Consider the following 17,551-nt stretch of genomic DNA (forward strand, 5'->3'; position numbering starts at 1 on the left):
CCTCAGCACAAATACAGCAGTGCTTTTCAAAGCAAACCTGGCACCTGGCTTTCAGATTCCTCCTTGTGGTACAGTACCCAGCATCTGGTAATCTCCTGCCAGCTCTTTGTTTCAGCTGTGCTTAGAACTTTCTGAGGCAGAGACACAAGCTCTAGTTCTCAAATCACAGTGCTCACATCATTCACCTTTCTGTGTGATTCAGGAACAGAGATTTCACTCAAACCCTCCTAAATCCTTTCGGGGAGCTCCCTGTCTGTTCAACAGGTAACACTGTCTGGGAGATGGAGATGGGGATGAAGATGGACACGATGGAAAGGGTTCTTTGACTCAAATTCTCAGGAAGTCTGACAGACTTGCTGGAGTAGATATCTAAGTCAGGTAGTGGTCATACCTATGTTTGAATTTAGTGTTTTTCTAGTTTTTTCACTGTGAGAGAACTCAGAACAGCTCTCCTGTGGAAAGGTTATAATACAGAGATCTGCAGTGTTTGATTCATGGAGCAAGTGTCCCACAGCATTCCCAGAAATCTGTGATTGCAGTCCAGGCTATCTCAGGTCAGGATTTTAAATTGTACCTCCCAGAGACATTTGGGTGCCTTCCAGGTTTAAATTAGGTTTGCAAGTGTTTTAGCAGGGACCTGTTTCTTCTCTGCTGCTTAGACAACAGCATCACGGTGTCTCCCAAAAGTCTGGCTCCAGAGTAATCTTCTGCACAGCCCAGGGGCAGCAGGGAGCCATAAAGCAGCCAAGTGACAGGCCTTTGCAAAGTCCCTATCACTGTGGGAGAAAGAAACCAGAGCTTTGGAGCTTATCTGTGTGCTCAGGCTGTCTGCTGGAAGGTCAGGGCTATTTCTTGGCTCCAGTGGCTCGCTGGAGGCCTGCTAAGAGCACGTACAAGTGCTGGAAAACTTGCCCCAAACTTAAATTGCTCACAAGGTGTGTATATGTCATTTGCAGAGAGATTTAGCTGTTTTCTGCCTGTGTCCCTTTGTAGGTGGGGTCTCCACCTGCTGAAGCAAATGTGTTCTTCCAGTCAGCATCAGCTCTCAAGTGAAGGGCCACTTGGTACCTCATCTCCCATGTATAATCCTTTATTACCCTGTTACTAAAGGTTTTGCCATCTGAAGTCTCTCAGATCTCCCAATGACAAACATCCCTCTGAGATCCTTAGCAGCATATGGTCAATGGCATCATGCAGGGAGCTGTGAGGGTGCACAGCCTCCAAGAGCATCATGCTCTGTATCAAGAAGCAGAGTTTGGCTGCCAGTAATGCCCTGGCACTGCCAGCCTGCTGAGGTTTGAAATCATCCACCCATGGCATGCGTGAATGAGCAGATTTCAGTAAATCAAGCTCATTTGAAAAGGTCTCATTACCATTTGGTCAGACAGAGGTGCTGCTTTGGTCAGGATGCAGCTAACCAGTTCCTTGAACCTCTGACATTCACTTTATTATTATTAAGCTCAGTTTTTATATTTACACTTTGTATTAAGCAAACTGAATGAATAGTGACAAATATCAAATATGCTAGGTTTCTTAAAGCAAGAGGGCTGTGTGTCTTTGCAGGCTACCTGAACATTAGGAGCTGACCAAAATGCACTGAAGGGGTGGGTAACATTTGCCTTGGTTAAAATCCATTTTGGATCAGGTTCTGAAGGAGTCACTGCTTTTGTTGAGCGTAATGTCCTGCTTAAGTTTCCCAACACTGACTTCATCCGTATTAACAATTATGCTTGCAATGTAATGCTTCAGAAAAAAACCCTAATATTAATAGGCTAATATTAATTAATAGGCCTGTTATTTGGTGTTATTTTTTAGTATATAATCCCAGTGCAAAACCTCTGCTGCATGTATTACTTCACAAAGCTTTCCAGGGGGTTCCCAAAATAGGTCTGGCAGTGTTGCTGTAGGGGAGGCTCCTCTGAGCAGCAGCTGCAGCACAGGCAGTGCCCAGGGCAGCGTGGGCACAGCACAGGGGCACTGCTGGGGCTGCCAGCAGAGGGGCACAGCTGTGCTGGGCACCCGAGGGATGGCTGAGCCGGAGAGCAGAGATGGGCAGGGCTGGCTGTTGCTGTGGAGCACCCTGAGCTGACAGCCAGGCAGGAGCTGTGTGATGTAGTGTGGCATTATCCCTTCCCTGCAGCTCCTGCTGGTATTTATCTTCCTCTTGCAGCCTCTCACAGTCACTGAGCAGAGGCAATTGCTGGTGTGCAGAAAAAGAGCTCGTTCAGCAGCAGCTGAGCTCTTCCTCTGCTGCAGACCCCATCCTTCTTCTCCAGTGTCAGCAGAAGCTGCTGCAGGCTGGGGAGGGCTGGGCTGAGCACAGGCTGAGCTCTGCCCCAGGAGCACAGGATGGCACTCAGAGAGCAGCACAGGGGATCCCTCTGCATGGACTGACCCAGGCTGGCACACACAGCATCCCCTGCCAGCCCTGCTCCCATAGGAGGGTACAGCACAGGCTGAGCTGGGCAGGGCTCTGCCAGGCTGGCACACACAGCATCCCCTGCCAGCCCTGCTCCCACAGGAGGGTAAGCACTGTCCCCTCTTGCTCTGACTCCTGCTCATTCTGCTGCTCTTCCCCAGAAGGGAAGAAGCTCTGTGTGATTTCTTGATTTTCCAGAGAATTTAGGAGCATCCACTGCAGCAGGGATCATGTCCTTGCTTGTAATTAAACAGAGAGATTTAGAGCTTGCTGCAAACACTGATTAGATCATTGTTTTCAGCCCTTTTAGATAAATGTGCATGAAGTCATGGGTGTCAGTCCAGAGATCTCTTCCATCTCGCAGGAGCAGCAGTAAATCCCCCTGTGCTCTGAGCAGCCCTGCTGCTCCTCAGAGCCTGGCTGGGCATGGGGAGCCCCGGGCTGGGCTGCACGAGTGCCAGGGGGGGTTGAGCACATTCTGCTCAACAGCTGTGCTGGGGAGATTTGACAATACCAGGATTTGATGTCAATTATAACTGCTAGAAATTTGATTGCAGTGTCTGGCAGGTTATCTATGTAATAATGGATTTGTTATGAAATAGTTGCTTAGCATCTTTAGGGCTCTCTGCTCTAGTTCTGGGGAAGAAAGCTGTTCAAGCTGCTTTTGCTTCTTTCTCCCTTCCTTTAATATTTCAGCATGGCTACACTGACTAATCAGAGGGTCAGAAATACCATAACACTGGACTATATTTATCAGAGACACAATTGAAAAGATAGAGAACTTTTCTACAGATGCACAATAGTGAGGTTGAGCAGCAAAGTCCATTTTACTTTGTCATAAGACAAATGACTGAAAATACCTCTGTTATGCAACTCAATGGTGCAGCCTCTTCTTAAATGTTGTGTTTCAGTTCTGGAGATGATAGAGGAAAAGAAAGAATTCAGTGAAGGGTAATGAAAATGATTAAAGGCACTGAGTAACTTTCATATGAGAAGAGATTTGAAAAGATTAGGCCTGCTTAGTTAAGACAAGAGATGAATAAGCAGAGGCACGATGGAGAGATGTGGGGTAACGAATGGCGCAGAAGAGGCGCACTGAGTACTTTTATGTGCTGTTTTCCAAAAATAAAAGCTGAGAGTAGAAAGCAGTAAAAAAATAAAAGAGAGGTGTGCTTCTGATAAAAACAACAGCAGACACATTTGAAATATGTTTTCCACAGTGCTGGATTCACCTGTGGAAGCCGCTGTGGCAGGGAACAGAGATAATGAGCTTAGGAAAATTATGAAAAGCATTGGCTGCTCTGGGGAGAACTGAGAGCCTGCTGAGAGGAAAAGGGAGTTCTCTGGTAGTTTTCAGTGGGAGCAGGATTCAGCAGCTGGCGCAGCCCCAAGGCTGCTGGAGTGATGCTCAAGTGGGCTCAGGTGTGTGTTCCACACTGATACCTGCACACAGAGGCCCCTGCTGCAGCTGCCTGGGGGCCTCAGTGACCTGAGTGCTCCTCCTAAAGCTGCAGAAATTGAAATTGCGTGGGGGCAAGCATTGGAATGGATTAAAATAAGACTTGATCATTCAGATAATGACAGAGGTTTCCCTCTATAATGCTTCCAGCATCATCAAGGTAAGCATGATGCAGAAGAGAAGAACGTGGGGTAAAGTGGGTCTTCTGTCCTTCTTCACACCAAGTAAATCGTATGTCAAAGCTTGGTGGGATGGATTAGGACAGGGACCTGTGTGTCACTTCTCTGAGGTGGATTCCTGGGCATCTTGCAGAAGTTTTAAGCCCCATTACAGGTTTTTTCCCAGCAGGATTAATTTCCCCTGCAGCAATCAGAAGAGTGCCTTCCTTCTGTATGTGTCATGCCTTAGTTCTCCTGCCCCAGTTAAGGAATGCTTTGGTTAATCAGCACAGCTGTACAGTGAAGCATCACCAAAAGACAAGGGAGCAATAACATGATTCTGCATAGTTCCTGTCTCAGTTAAATTCAGCCTTGTTTACAGTCTCTGTGTTTCCCTTGGCTCTCCAGCAGCACATCCTGACGGGCAGAGTGCACTGAGGTGACGCACCCAGCTTTAAATAGTTGGTTATTGATGGGCCTCAAGGCCACTGAAAAACCTGGCAAAGAGGGAGACTTTTGCTCAACTGAGTCACTGATAAGGGTAGAAAAAGAGTAATGAACAGAATTCACACCTCTGAATCTCTGTATTTGTAATTAATATGTTTTCTACTTCAGCTCATTGTGGGCATTTTCCCCTGAATTTGTGCATTTGGTTTGCTGTGTGAAGGAATGATGTCAAGGGAATCATTAGAGGCTCTTTTCAGTGCTTTTCTCATGTATTCAGAGAATAGCTAGTGACAACCTGAAATCTTTCTCTGGAGAACCTGGTTATCCAGCTGCTTCCTTGGGCTCCATTGTACTCTTCACAGAAGCTTTGCACTAAATAATTTTACACACCACTGATGTTTGTGTTTCACTTGATAAATTCCTGCTCATTGCACTAGCAATAAGGAAAATCCATTCTGTGGAGTTGTTTGGGATCACTCTCCAGAAGGCTTTGCCTCCCTATCACTCCTGTCATTAAGTTGTTTTCTTGAGTAAATTCAGTGTCTCTTCTCTGTATAATTTTTGATCTAATTTTCTTCCTTCTGTGGTTGTATGGCCACACCTTGGCCTAGGTACGTCTGTGGCATACCTTGAAGTGAACTCCAGGGGAATCATTCCCCAAACCAGCTGGTAGTTTGTCTGTAGCAGTTAGTTCAGCCTGCCAGCCCTCCTGAGGGCTTTGGGCTACCTGCAGGACCTGTGAACACTCACCTGCAAGGGGCATGGCCAGAGGGATGCTCTGAGCTGTCCCAAAAGCCCCCAGAGCCTTCTGGAAAAGGTGTCTGTGCTGTGCTGGGGACAGTCACGGTCCCAAAGAGCCCCCGGGCCCTGGGCATGCAGAGCAGGAGCTGCTCCCCCTGCATCACCAGGACCCTCAGAACAGGAGAACTCCAGCAGCAAGGACAGCCCCGTGGGCTGGGACCTGTCTGTGCAAGTGTGCTGCTGACACAAAATGCATTGCTGGAAGGTAATTGTCATTTTCCATTGCTGCAGCAAATGGCTTCTGGGGCTCAGGAAATCCCAGCTTCTCACACTGCTCACACTGGGGACATAAAAGCTGTTCCTCCTGATAACAGGAAAGCTGAAGGGTTCCCATCTGTGCTGCTGATAGCACTGCACATTACAGGGTGATGGTCCAGAGGATACACCCTGGAACTTCACATGCCAAGATGGGGAAAATCAATCTCTGTTAATAAAAAAAGGCAGGCTCACTGGTGCAGAAAATCACTACTCTGGAGCCCTAACGAGGCTCCTTCAAAAATTCATGATTATAAAATGGAATCCTGGGCTACATTATAGTTCTGAAAGAAATTGGGATGTGGAGGGAAAAAAATCCAATTTTCATTAAGTGGAGAAAATAAAGGATAAATCCTGTACACAGACATAGTCATTGATCACAAGGAATATAATTACATGCTCAGTATATAAGAACATTTTCCAAGTTTCCCAAGTACACAATACTTTTCTTGAATACTTTTCAAAGTTCAATTTTCTCTTCTTGCTGTTTACTCATGCCTCTAGCACTAAGTCCATCTGAACAAAATCTGTGATTGTTCTAATAAACTGCTGTAGGGTTTGTTCTATCTGGGATTGAACAATCCCAGAACAATATTTGAACAATCTGGGATTGTTTTAATATCCTGCTGCAGGATATTCGACCTGTGGTGGGAGAAACATCAAACAAACCCAGTCCTGCCCTCACGACTGGAAGAATTGGGTGGTGGCCCTGCTGATGGTATCCACAGTGCAAATTCAGGATGCAGTAAAGGGCAGAGAGCAAACACCTTCTCCTGCCCCTGTTCTGAGCATGAGCCTCCCAGCAAGGGGCTCTGAACTCCTTCCTTACACCCAGTGCCCCTCGTGGGTCCTGGGAGGGTGAACTCCTGCTCCAGGCTCATTGGGAATGCAGAATCATGAACATGCAGTCCTGCAGGGTGGGTGGCTGTGATGGCTGATGATTTGGAGGGGTTTTGGCCTCAGATATGTCTTCTGCACAAACAGAGCAGGAAGAATTCCAGATTGGCTTTTATTATATTTTAGCTTTCAGGCTTGCCATTCTGTAATGAAACCTGAATTATTTTAGATGTAATCTAGTCAGCGGTCTGGAAATACAGCTACTCTTAAGTGTATAAAAAAGGCCACAAGGCCTTTTTTCCATATTATCATACACCAAATTATTACTTTTAATTATTTTTCACATGTTCAATGCAGGTACAGGTTTGTTCATGAAGGAACCTTTCAGTAGTTCAGCTGATCAGCTCAAAACCAAGAAGCAGCCCCTGACAGTTCATTTTCCTGCTTGCTTGAGCGTGGCTGAGTCATGACTACAGAGAATCCAGGACTGTCTTTTCCCTTTTATTTATTCATTCATTCATTCAGAATTAAGGGTGGATGTGCGAGGGGCTTGAGTGACTGCAGTTTATTGTTAGTGTTATTGTCATTTAGGTGCCATCATCTGTGACTTTTGAGGTAAGCAGAGATGGAAATACTGTTTCACAGAAAGAATTCTTTTCATCTGTTTTGTGTAATAATGTATCCATACCACTGGACTTTCCAGAACTCATTGGCATTGTTTTCATTGCAAGGATGGACTGAAAGGACAGCTGAGAGACAGGGAAAACCTGGCCTTGGAATGGAACACTTGTGTTTATAAATCCTCCCTGGGCTTGGCTGTGTGAGCTGGGAAGTGTTGGTGTTAACTGGGGCTCAGCCCTCTCCTTGAGCAAGCTCTTGCTCAGTGGATTGGTACAGAATTCACAGCAGAGATGGCATGATGGCCAGTCTGCTCTGCTCTGTACCCTGAGCTGTGTGCTGATGGAAGTGCTGCCCGTGCGCAGGAGGGCTGGCATTGCCAGGCTCAGAGAAATCCACGTGCCCTGGGATGCCCCGTGCTGCCCCTCCTCACTCGCTCAGAGCCTGCCTGCAGGGCTGGGCAGCTGCCCGGGGGCTGCCAGGGGCAGGCAGAGCCCCTGGGGCTGGGCAGGGGATGCCAGGGCACCTTGCTGAGCTGCAGGTGCCAGCCTGCAGAAAGGGCACCCAAAAAAGGGGCTCTGCCAGCCCAGGGATGAGGGGCTCTGCTCTGGGGCACAAACACCTGGCAGGGAATGTGCCAGCCTTGGAAAGGGCACGGACTCTGCCAGCCCAGGGGTGAGGGGCTCTGGTAACCGGGGGTGTTATGGAGAGGTGTGTTTCTGTTTGTCAAGCGGATCCAGCTCCTGCAGGGCTGCTGCTCACTCTGAGGTGAACCTGAGAGCCCCAGAGGAAATGTTGGGGTTCTGTTTGCAGTCTGACCCTCTGCTGCTGTGTACAATCAGGCCTTTTGTACCCAAAACAGCTCCAAATTACTGTACATAAACCATCATCTGCCAGTGGGAGCACTGCAGTTTTCCATTTTGCTGCTAATTGGATGATACCCTTGCAATAGTCTTTGTTACCATGGCTGGTGCTGGGCAGAGAACAGTGAGGGAAGGCTTTTATGCAGAGATCTTACAAAAATGCAACGACTGTCCCTGTTTGACAGCAATTGAAACCAATTGTCAATTAACTAAATAACAACCAATTAGCTTAAAAGAAAAAAAGAAGAAAATTGCTTGCTTCACATTCTTTGTTGAAGCAAATGCCTATCAGAGAATGGGAGCTTTTTTCTTTCTCTTGTAAAGACAAAATGGCAAAAGATGTGCAGAAAATGCAGAGTGGTGGGTTTCTATTTTTTTAATACCATCCTTTTCTCACATGAGAATATTTTAGAAACTAGATAAGAATATCTTAAGCTCCTGAAACATTTAATTTCCTGTGGTATTTTAAAGTCAAAATTACAATCATTATACAAGCACCATTTTTCTCCTTCCTTTCACGCCTCTGTGGGGTACTGTGAGCACGAGGGCAGCTCCCCTGCAGCTGGCTGCCTTCACAAGGGGCAGCAAACATCTGGCTGCCCTGACGTGCACACTGAGGCACAGCTGAGGTGGTAACAGAGACCAAACCCTTTCATATTTCAGAGTGCACAGGTGAGATGGGGCCAGGACTTGTGGCGTCCAAAGGCCGAAGGAGCCAGGGCTGTTGGGGTTAGGGAGAGAAACCATTTAGTGCTGCCTGTTGGCTCTGCCCTGCCCCTGTGCCCACTCAGCTGAGGGCAGCATTGATGCCCAAAGCTCCCCCTGGGCTCTCCTGCCTGCAGGGCTGCACCACTGCTGCTGTCTGCCTGACATCCATTAGCTGCCCCAATCAATAAATCCTCTGACTTTTTACTCATCCTTCACACAGATCTTATTACAGTCTACTTAGAGCTGCTCACAGCATCATTTCACAGGTTTCAAATTGTGTTACTCCTTTGTTAATACTTGTAGGACCCATGTTTCATAACTGGATGGTTGAGGATGAGAGGTATGACTTCTAACCATTCAGAAAGCAGTGGATGTTGGATGTTTTTTCATTAACTGATGTGAGATTTGCACATATTGATCTGTTGCTTTCTTACAGGAGCATTTTACACCTGAATGCAAGTTCAAAGAATCAGTATTTGAAAACTACTATGTGACATATTCCTCAATGATCTACAGACAGCAACAGTCTGGCCGGGGTTGGTATTTGGGTCTTAACAAAGAAGGAGAAATAATGAAAGGAAATCACGTGAAGAAAAATAAACCTGCAGCACACTTTCTTCCAAAACCCTTAAAAGGTAATTGCTTGGGTTTGCTCCATTTATCTGAACAGATACTGTGCTGTGTTTAATTCCTGTGCATGTATATTTGACGTGTCCAGCTGCTTACATAACAGGAGTGTAATGTTCTGTAATGTGGTGTTTGTCTCAGCAAAGTTCCAACAGGTTAAATCACAACCACTGACAGTGCTTCTTCTCTGTTTGTAAGGAAACGCTGATTTTTGTCAGCTTAGCTCTGTGCTGCAGGGCTGTGTAAGTGCATGGGAGAGGGAGGAGTGGTTTTCCCCTTCAGTGAAATGTCCATCCAGGAGGGTCTCAGAGGTTCTCGGGGAGTGTTGGAAATGGAGGGGGTCTCCCTGCCCTGGTGTTTCTCTCCTTGCCTTGCAGGTGGCTGAGCAATGCCGGCCTGCCAGAGCTGGGCTTTGCCCAGCCCAGCTGTGCTCACGTTCTGCTCTCTCTTGCCTTGCAGTGGCCATGTACAAAGAGCCTTCCCTCCACGATCTCACAGAGTTCTCCAGGTCTGGAAGTGGGACCCCAACAAAGAGCAGAAGCGTTTCAGGAGTGCTAAACGGGGGTAAATCCATGAGCCAGAACGAGTCCACGTAGCCAGGTTGAGGCCAGCCAAGTGCTCTCTAAAGAACCTTACCTCTGGATGCAGTTGAATTCTTACTCGCAGTCTTTCATCCAAGCCCTCAGGTGCCCAGGACACGGCACCAGCTCGCATAGGTCACCCGTTTATCAGCCATTAGATCTTCTGGTTGGCAGAGGATAACCCCCAGGCATGTAGAATGTGCTTGTGCACACCACAAGGCAGTTGGACAGCAGCAGACACAGCTGTGGGAAAGCCTCCGAGAAGAAATGTCCAGCTCTTTCTCTCTCTCACTTTTTCTTTCTCTCTTTTTCTCTCTCTCTCCTATGCTTTGTGGAAAACGAAACAAAAACATTTCACAGCATTCACTGCTGATAAGAATTTGCTTTCCAACTCAGAAAAAGACCACTTTTGCTCTTCAAAGGAAATTTTAATGCTTGTATGTTTTATAGGGGCAAACAAAAAACAAATACGTAAACTCTGTTGTTTCCTTGGCTTACCGTTTTATATCTAAGGCTTGATAAAAAAAATATATCCTTTAATTTGGAATAGTGCAACTTTTTGATTTCTGAACTCCAATGGGTCTTTAAAGCTATGTCTTTAAAAAAAATAATTCAAAATTCAGGGTTGGAACTGAGAGTTGGTGTCTCAGGCTCAAGCAAACAGTGTTCTTGTGGTTTTAAACACAATGAAATATAAATTTTTATAGATTTGTAGTTTCTGGTAAAGTTCTTGTGCTAACCCCAGTCTGTAGGAATTGAGTTGTTTTGTCATCCCGAGTGGAAGTTAACAGAAAGGGATAAAATTATCCTCCAGTGTAGATTTCTCTTAATTCCATTTTGTGTGTCATGTTAAACTATCGTTGTGGCTTCTTTTCTAAAGACAGAAACTGTGGAATTAAGGTGACTTAATTTTTTTATAAGAAACGTCTTATTTGTAAAAGTCCTTTCACTGTAACGGGCACGTGAGTATTGTGTAGGAGGAAGCGTTAGGACAGGTTACCCCTAAACAACATATACTTATACTGCTATTGGAAACAATCCTTTAAAAATTGTAGTTAGGTTTCCATTTAGGTCATCATGTCTGTTGCATGGGAGAAAGTTGGAATATTGGCATAGAGTTGCATGATGTGTCAGATTTTGTGCATTAATCATCGTTGGATTCTGTGCTCCAAAACTGAATTAGTTCTGTGCAGGCAGCTTTCTGCCTGGTACAAAAAAGTTGTTTATTATTTGTTGTATACACAACCATGCACTGAATAAACTATTTATATTAAGATGTACTTTTTAAAAAAGCTTCTTTGATTGTATGCTGTACATCCATGGTTAATTTGAAGGGAAAAGGGTTGGCAATTAAATTATAAAGTTACAAAATGTTCAAAATTAATTGTAATTAATGTTCAAAATCTTTCTGTGTGAAGGTCATTCCCTGTAACGCCATACATACAGAAATTCAGACTCTCTTTGGTTTTGGGCACTGTCAGAGCTGGTCCTGCATGTGCCCAGCTGAGATACTCAAACACAGCCACACTTGGTGTCCCCAGGCCTTGGGAATGAGCCCTGAGCTGTGCTGAGCTGAGCTGTGCTGAGCTGTGCTGAGCTTTGCTGCTGGCCCCAGAGCTGCCCTGAACCCCCCCTGCTCCCTGTGTGCCCCTCTGGCAGCTCCAGCTCTGCTGGGGAATGCTCAGCACACCTGGGGATGCTCAGCACACCTGGGGATGCTCAGCACACCTGGAGAATGCTCAGCACACCTGGGGATGCTCAGCACTCCTGGGGATGCTCAGCACTCCTGGGGATGCTCAGCACTCCTGGGGATGCTCAGCACTCCTGGGGGAGGCTCAGCACCCCTGGGAATGCTCAGCACTCCTGGGGATGCTCAGCACACCTGGGGGATGCTCAGCACACCTGGGGATGCTCAGCACACCTGGGGGATGCTCAGCACTCCTGGGGATACTCAGCACACCTGGGGGATGCTCAGCACACCTGGGGGATGCTCAGCACTCCTGGAGAATACTCAGCACACCTGGGGATGCTCAGCACACCTGGGAATGCTCAGCACTCCTGGGGAACGCTCAGCACACCTGGGGATGCTCAGCACTCCTGGGGGAGGCTCAGCACCCCTGGGAATGCTCAGCACTCCTGGGGATGCTCAGCACACCTGGGGGATGCTCAGCACTCCTGGGGATGCTCAGCACACCTGGGGGATGCTCAGCACTCCTGGAGAATACTCAGCACACCTGGGGATGCTCAGCACACCTGGGAATGCTCAGCACTCCTGGGGAACGCTCAGCACACCTGGGGATGCTCAGCACTCCTGGAGAATACTCAGCACACCTGGGGATGCTCAGCACACCTGGGGGAAGAGCATCCCTCTCTCCTGCCTTTTCTCTCTGCAGAAAACCTTTCCAGGAAAGCTTTGCTTTCTGCAGCATCCAGGCAGCTCTGACAGGGGAGCTTCATTTGTCAGGGTGTTCCAAGAAGTCCTAGCAGGGACAAGTTTTCATCCTGGGTGGCTGAAGAATGGAGGCAAAATGTGCCCCTAAATGTTAGGCTGAAAAGCAAGTGAGATGTTTTGTTGTCTGCTCTGTGTTCCTCCCCCCTGACCGAGCTGGAATTAAACCAGCTTCAAGGTCAGGGCTGAGAGGGGAGGAGATTGTTTCAGATCAAACCTCCAGGTTTGTTGTTTCATGGCAAATAGGAAGTGAAGAGCTCTGGCCTGCTCTTAGAGGGGCCAGGCTTCCCCAGCTCACCCCTTTCCACAGGGTGAAGAGCAGGAGCACATCCAGCACTGCAGAAATCCTTCAAAAACTGAAGATGTGGTCACGATTGCTCCAGAGGTTCTGATAACTCAGGGGGTCTGGATCATCTCTGCCCTTCAACTAAGTGTGGGATGTCCTTGGGGAATATTTCAGCACGCATAAATTAGAAAGTTACACAGATTTTCTTCTGGATAATACCTTCCTTTGAGAAACCTGCTAAGTGCTGGGGAGATGTCAGTTTGGACGCTGGTCTGTCAGAGCACAGAGGCAGTGGTGAAGCTGCTGTGCTGTGCCACAGCGGGGCAGAGCGCAGGGAGATGCACACCTGGCGTGAGGGAAAGCCCAGGGGCTGCGCTGGCTCCGAGCCCACAGCTCCTGTGAGCGCTGAGCACCTGCACAACGGGGTCCTGGGCCCTCCTGGCATTGCCGGGGTGGGGATGCCTTCAGCTGCCCCTTGTCAGTGCCTGCCCCTCCAGCAGCGTCTGACACAGCTGGGCTTCACCTGCAGAGCCCCGAGCACGCAGGGCTGGCACGGAAACCCTGCCCAGGCCAGAGCAGGGCAGCCCTGCAGGCAGGAGCACAGCCCTCCCTGCTGCCTTGGCAGCCCCTGGCACAGCTGCCTCCTCTGCCCCTGCTGCTGGCCTGCTTTGGGGCTGGGCCAGAGAGGGGAGAGCTCTCTCTGTAGCACAGACACCTTTGTGGCGTCTCAGTGTGATTTTCCTCATGCTACCTCAGCATGGTTGTGTCTCCGTGGCCTCTTGCTCAGCCCGTCCCTCGCTGGCACGATGGAAGCAGCTCACTGCCAAGTGCCAGCCTGGGCTGTGCCCAGGGAGGAGCAGAGCCCCTGCAGCCCCCCTGCACCCCCAGCCCCTCCTGCAGCCCCTCCTGCAGCCCCAGCCCCCTGCAAACCCTCCTGCTAGCTCAGGGATGCTGTGGCACACCCAGGGGTGCTGTGGAACACCCAGGGATGCTGTGGCACACCCAGGGACACCGTGGCACACCCAGGGATGCTGTGGCACACCCAGGGACACCGTGGCACACCCAGGGATGCTGTGGCACACCCAGGGACGCTGTGGCACACCCAGGCATGCTGTGGCTCCCACAGGGAGGCTGTGGCACACCCAGGGAGGCTGTGGCACACCCAGGGACACCGTGGCACACCCAGGAACGCTGTGGCACACCCAGGGAGGCTGTGGCACACCCAGGGGTGCCATGGCACACCCAGGGACACCGTGGCACACCCAGGGACACCGTGGCACACCCAGGCATGCTGTGGTGCCCAGGCTCTCCCAGCTGAGCCCAGGGGCAGCCAGGCCTGGCAGAGCTCTGCTGTGTCTGAGTATCTCTGTGTGAGAGCAGGGCCAGCTCCATGGGGTTTGTTCTCCCTGACATATCCTTGACCAGGACACTTTTGCAGGACAGAATCTGTACGTAACAACCTCCTATCTTCTAATAAATGATTCTCTCTTAAACAAACTCTCCTGTCTTGGCTCTGGTTTTTAGCACTGCAGACTTTATAAGGGCTCTCTGCTCCAGCAGCAGCAGTACCACACCATGGCTTACCTTTCCCTGGGACATGGACATGGCTTACCTTTCTTTTAACCCTCAGGATTAAAATTCTCCTTTCCCTGTCCTCCTGAACCAGAGAGGGCAGCTGGAGTGGTCAGCCCGAGAGCAGCCACGATGGGTGTTCCAGTTTCTGTGGCCTCAGCACAAAGTGAGATGTTTTACCAGCCCAGAGAATGGCTGCTCTAAATGCTGCAGCTCACTTTCCTCCTGGATGTAATACCAAGACAAAAATTACATATAAGTACAGTAGAAAGCCTATTTAAAATAAATTCATTTTTTAGGGAAAAGATAAATTGCCATGCAATTTACCTCGAGTGACTCCAGCCTTGGCCTTTTTTCAGAAATTTCTGGGGACGTGTCCTTGACAACAAAAAATTTGCAGTTCATGGAGTAAGATTTTAAGACACTCTCTCCCCAGGCATGAGTGAGCAGAGCTGTTCATGCCTTCTGGAGAGCAGGTCCTGAAATGAGCTGGGTTTGCTGCTGTACAATGGTTTTATTATTGCTGCCCAGCTCCAGTGGCAGATCTCACCCTGCTTTGAGGACACACCACATCAGTCTGGGGGACACTCAGTCACCTTCTGCAGCTCCTCTCAAGGAAATGTTGAAATATTAAAGGAAAACCCAAATTTGAAACACATTTTACATTAATCAGAAAAATTGATGTAATAAATTATTCTATTTCATCAGGAATTAGGAGACAGCTTCCAGGGTTCCCTTCAAAGATCATTATTAATGATTTGAAATTTAAGAGTCTTTTATACCACGTATGGAAAATTACTTTCAAGCACTCGTAGGCCTGGCTTTTCCCCAGTTCTGTTTGGCCAGACTGCCCCAAATGCAGCGGCTGGAGGGCAGATGGTGCTCTCATGTGCCAGGCTCAGCCCTGGCTGTCACACCCTCCCTGAGCTGTCTCATACCCAGGGCAGGGTCACAGGTCCCAGCACAGCTGTGTCAGAGCACCAGGGAGGGATTTCCCTCTCCTGGGGGACAAGGCAAGGCCAGGGAAGGGAAGGCAGAGGAGCTGCAGGCCAGGGCTGGGCAGGGGCACATTGGGCACGGGGAGCTGCAGCAGCAGCTCAGGCAGGGCAGCAGGCAGAGCTGCAGCCTGGCACAGGCACAGGAGGGCACACAGGGGGGCACACAGGGCACAGGAGGGCACACAGGGGGGCACACAGGGGAGCACACAGGCACAGGGGGGCACACAGGGCACAGGAGGGCACACAGGGGGGCACACAGGGGAGCACACAGGCACAGGAGGGCACACAGGGGGCACACAGGGCACAGGAGGGCACACAGGGCACAGGAGGGTACACAGGGCACAGGAGGGTACACAGGCACAGGGGGCACACAGGGCACAGGGGGCACACAGGGGGGCACACAGGCACAGGAGGGCACACAGGGCACAGGAGGCACACAGGGCACAGGAGGCACACAGGGCAAGCCCAGAGCCCTGCTCAGAGCTCAGGGACCCCAGAGAGCCCCAGAACTCACCACAGACCCTGCTCAGGATGGAGCTCCCTGCTGCCTTGAAGAACCTTTATCTGCACCAGCATCTCCCTCTGCTGCTGAAGAACCTTGGACATTGCCTCGTGCATGACTGTGCAACAGTTAATCTAGGAAATATTTTAGATAACAAAATCAACTGCTTCAAAACTTAATTAATCCTGGTTTCTTCCCAAATGGGTTCCTTCAAATGGTACTTGAAATAGTTTTACTTTCCCCCATTGTCTCTCTAATATACTGATGAACTTTTCCTTCTGAGCTTCTCCTTGTTTTTAATTGTCTGCTCATCCAACCATTCCATCTGATAATTAAGCAAGGTAATAATATAGAGTAATCTTTAAAAATTAAACTTCTTTTGTTGTTAAACAAAAGCAGAACTTTCATTGCTGTTTAAAGGTGTGGGGTTTTTTTACTTTCTTAATTTAAAAGAACAATTACTGCATTTGGAAGTAGTGGCAACACTTGAGAACCCACCTGCCACAGAGCTGGTGAAATTATTTTACATTAACCCCAAAGGTTTTGCATTAGATAACATAATGAGATTTTTCTAGGGAGTTTCAATCAGCACATCTCACGTTCACAATAATTGGGGTGGACAGAGCAAAGCAAAGAGCCAAGGAAATCCTGGAGCTTTCAGGATTATGGGTGCTGCTCTTGCCAGCTCCAGAGCAGCAGCAAAGGGAGAGCCCTTCCATCACACACATCCTTCCATTTCCAGCACAGGCAGAACCCTTCCATTCTCAGCAAAGAGAGAGCCCTTCCATCACACACATCCTTCCATTTCCAGCACAGGCACAACCCTTCCATCAGACAGGCAGCAGCCCACTCAGGGTTTCAGCTCTGCTGAGGAGGAAAATGTGTTAAGCACACTGAAATCTGCTAAATACACACACAGACACACACAAATATGCACAGAAGATATAGACACACATAAACACATGCACAGATTGTAGATAGATAGATAGATAGATAGATATAGACACAGATAGAGATAGATATAGATAGATAGATAGATAGATAGATAGATAGATAGATAGATAGATATAGATAGATAGATAGATAGATAGATAGATAGATACACAGATAGAGATAGATACACAGACAGAGATGGATATAGATAGACACAGAGGTTAGATAGATAGATAGACAGATAGATAGAGATAGACACAGATAGAGATAGACACAGATAGAGATAGATAGATAGATAGATAGATAGATAGATAGATAGATAGATAGATAGACAGACAGACAGACAGATAGACAGACAGACAGATATGCTGAATCCAGCAGGTCCTGTCTGTATATGAAGGTCCCTGGCTAACAGGCTGAGGGAAGGAGGGAGCTGCTGGGGACAGGGCAGCAGCAGCAGGCTCCAGGAGCCCCTGAGCTGGGCAGCAGGCTCAGAGCTCACAGCAATCCCCTGGCAAGGCAGGGAACTGGCACAGGCTGAGGAGATGGAAACCCTCCAGCCTTGCTCGTGGAAGATCCTCCAAGAGCCAGACACTCCCCTGAGCAGCAGGGGAACCAGCAGGGAGGAGAATTGCTCAGCAATGGCATCAAAGAGCAAACCAGACTCAGTCCCTGGTCACAACCAGAGGGAGAGGAGGCAGCTGCTGGAACTTCACTAAAAGCTGCACAAAGATCTCCAGTCCTTGAAGGCTGCCATGGAAATGCAGAGGGGTTTAAGCAGCTGACAGAGATTACAGAGCTGGATGGAGCTTGCCAGGCAAGATGAGACAGGAGCTGGGGAAAAGGTTAATCAGCAGAAGAGTCAAAGGAAATTAAAAGTATATGTGCAAGAGAGTGCTGGGAGAGAGAGAGAGTAGGCCTGGGAATAACCATGAGTGGGATGGCATTAATGATGACTCAAAAGTGGTGAAAAACTGACTGAAAGTGGGGCTGCCTACAGAGCCAGGCATCTGCCTTGGCAGCAGGAGCCTCCATGAA

At 48.6% G+C, this 17,551-nt stretch overlaps 1 protein-coding gene and 1 long non-coding RNA gene across 9 annotated transcripts in view; one reads left to right on the plus strand and one right to left on the minus strand.

The window, feature by feature from the left end:
* FGF13 (fibroblast growth factor 13) overlaps positions 1–11,053 on the plus strand; it is a 177,433-nt gene extending 166,380 nt beyond the window's left edge. For all 6 annotated transcript variants that reach the window (XM_074551437.1, XM_074551436.1, XM_074551435.1 and 3 more), the window contains 2 exons: positions 9,002–9,200; positions 9,652–11,053. In XM_074551437.1, the coding sequence (XP_074407538.1) occupies positions 9,002–9,200; positions 9,652–9,788 (336 nt within the window). In that variant the 3' untranslated portion in view covers positions 9,789–11,053. The remainder of the gene's footprint in view (positions 1–9,001; positions 9,201–9,651) is intronic.
* Positions 11,054–14,136: 3,083 nt separating this feature from the next.
* Positions 14,137–17,551, minus strand: part of LOC141730849 (uncharacterized) — a 59,586-nt gene continuing 56,171 nt past the window's right edge. For all 3 annotated transcript variants that reach the window (XR_012582622.1, XR_012582624.1, XR_012582623.1), the window contains 2 exons: positions 15,593–15,714; positions 14,137–14,305 (listed from right to left, as the gene is read on the minus strand). This is a non-coding gene — a long non-coding RNA (uncharacterized LOC141730849). The remainder of the gene's footprint in view (positions 14,306–15,592; positions 15,715–17,551) is intronic.

This window comes from Zonotrichia albicollis, chromosome 14, assembly GCF_047830755.1.
Source record: "Zonotrichia albicollis isolate bZonAlb1 chromosome 14, bZonAlb1.hap1, whole genome shotgun sequence".
Classification (NCBI taxonomy): domain Eukaryota; kingdom Metazoa; phylum Chordata; class Aves; order Passeriformes; family Passerellidae; genus Zonotrichia; species Zonotrichia albicollis.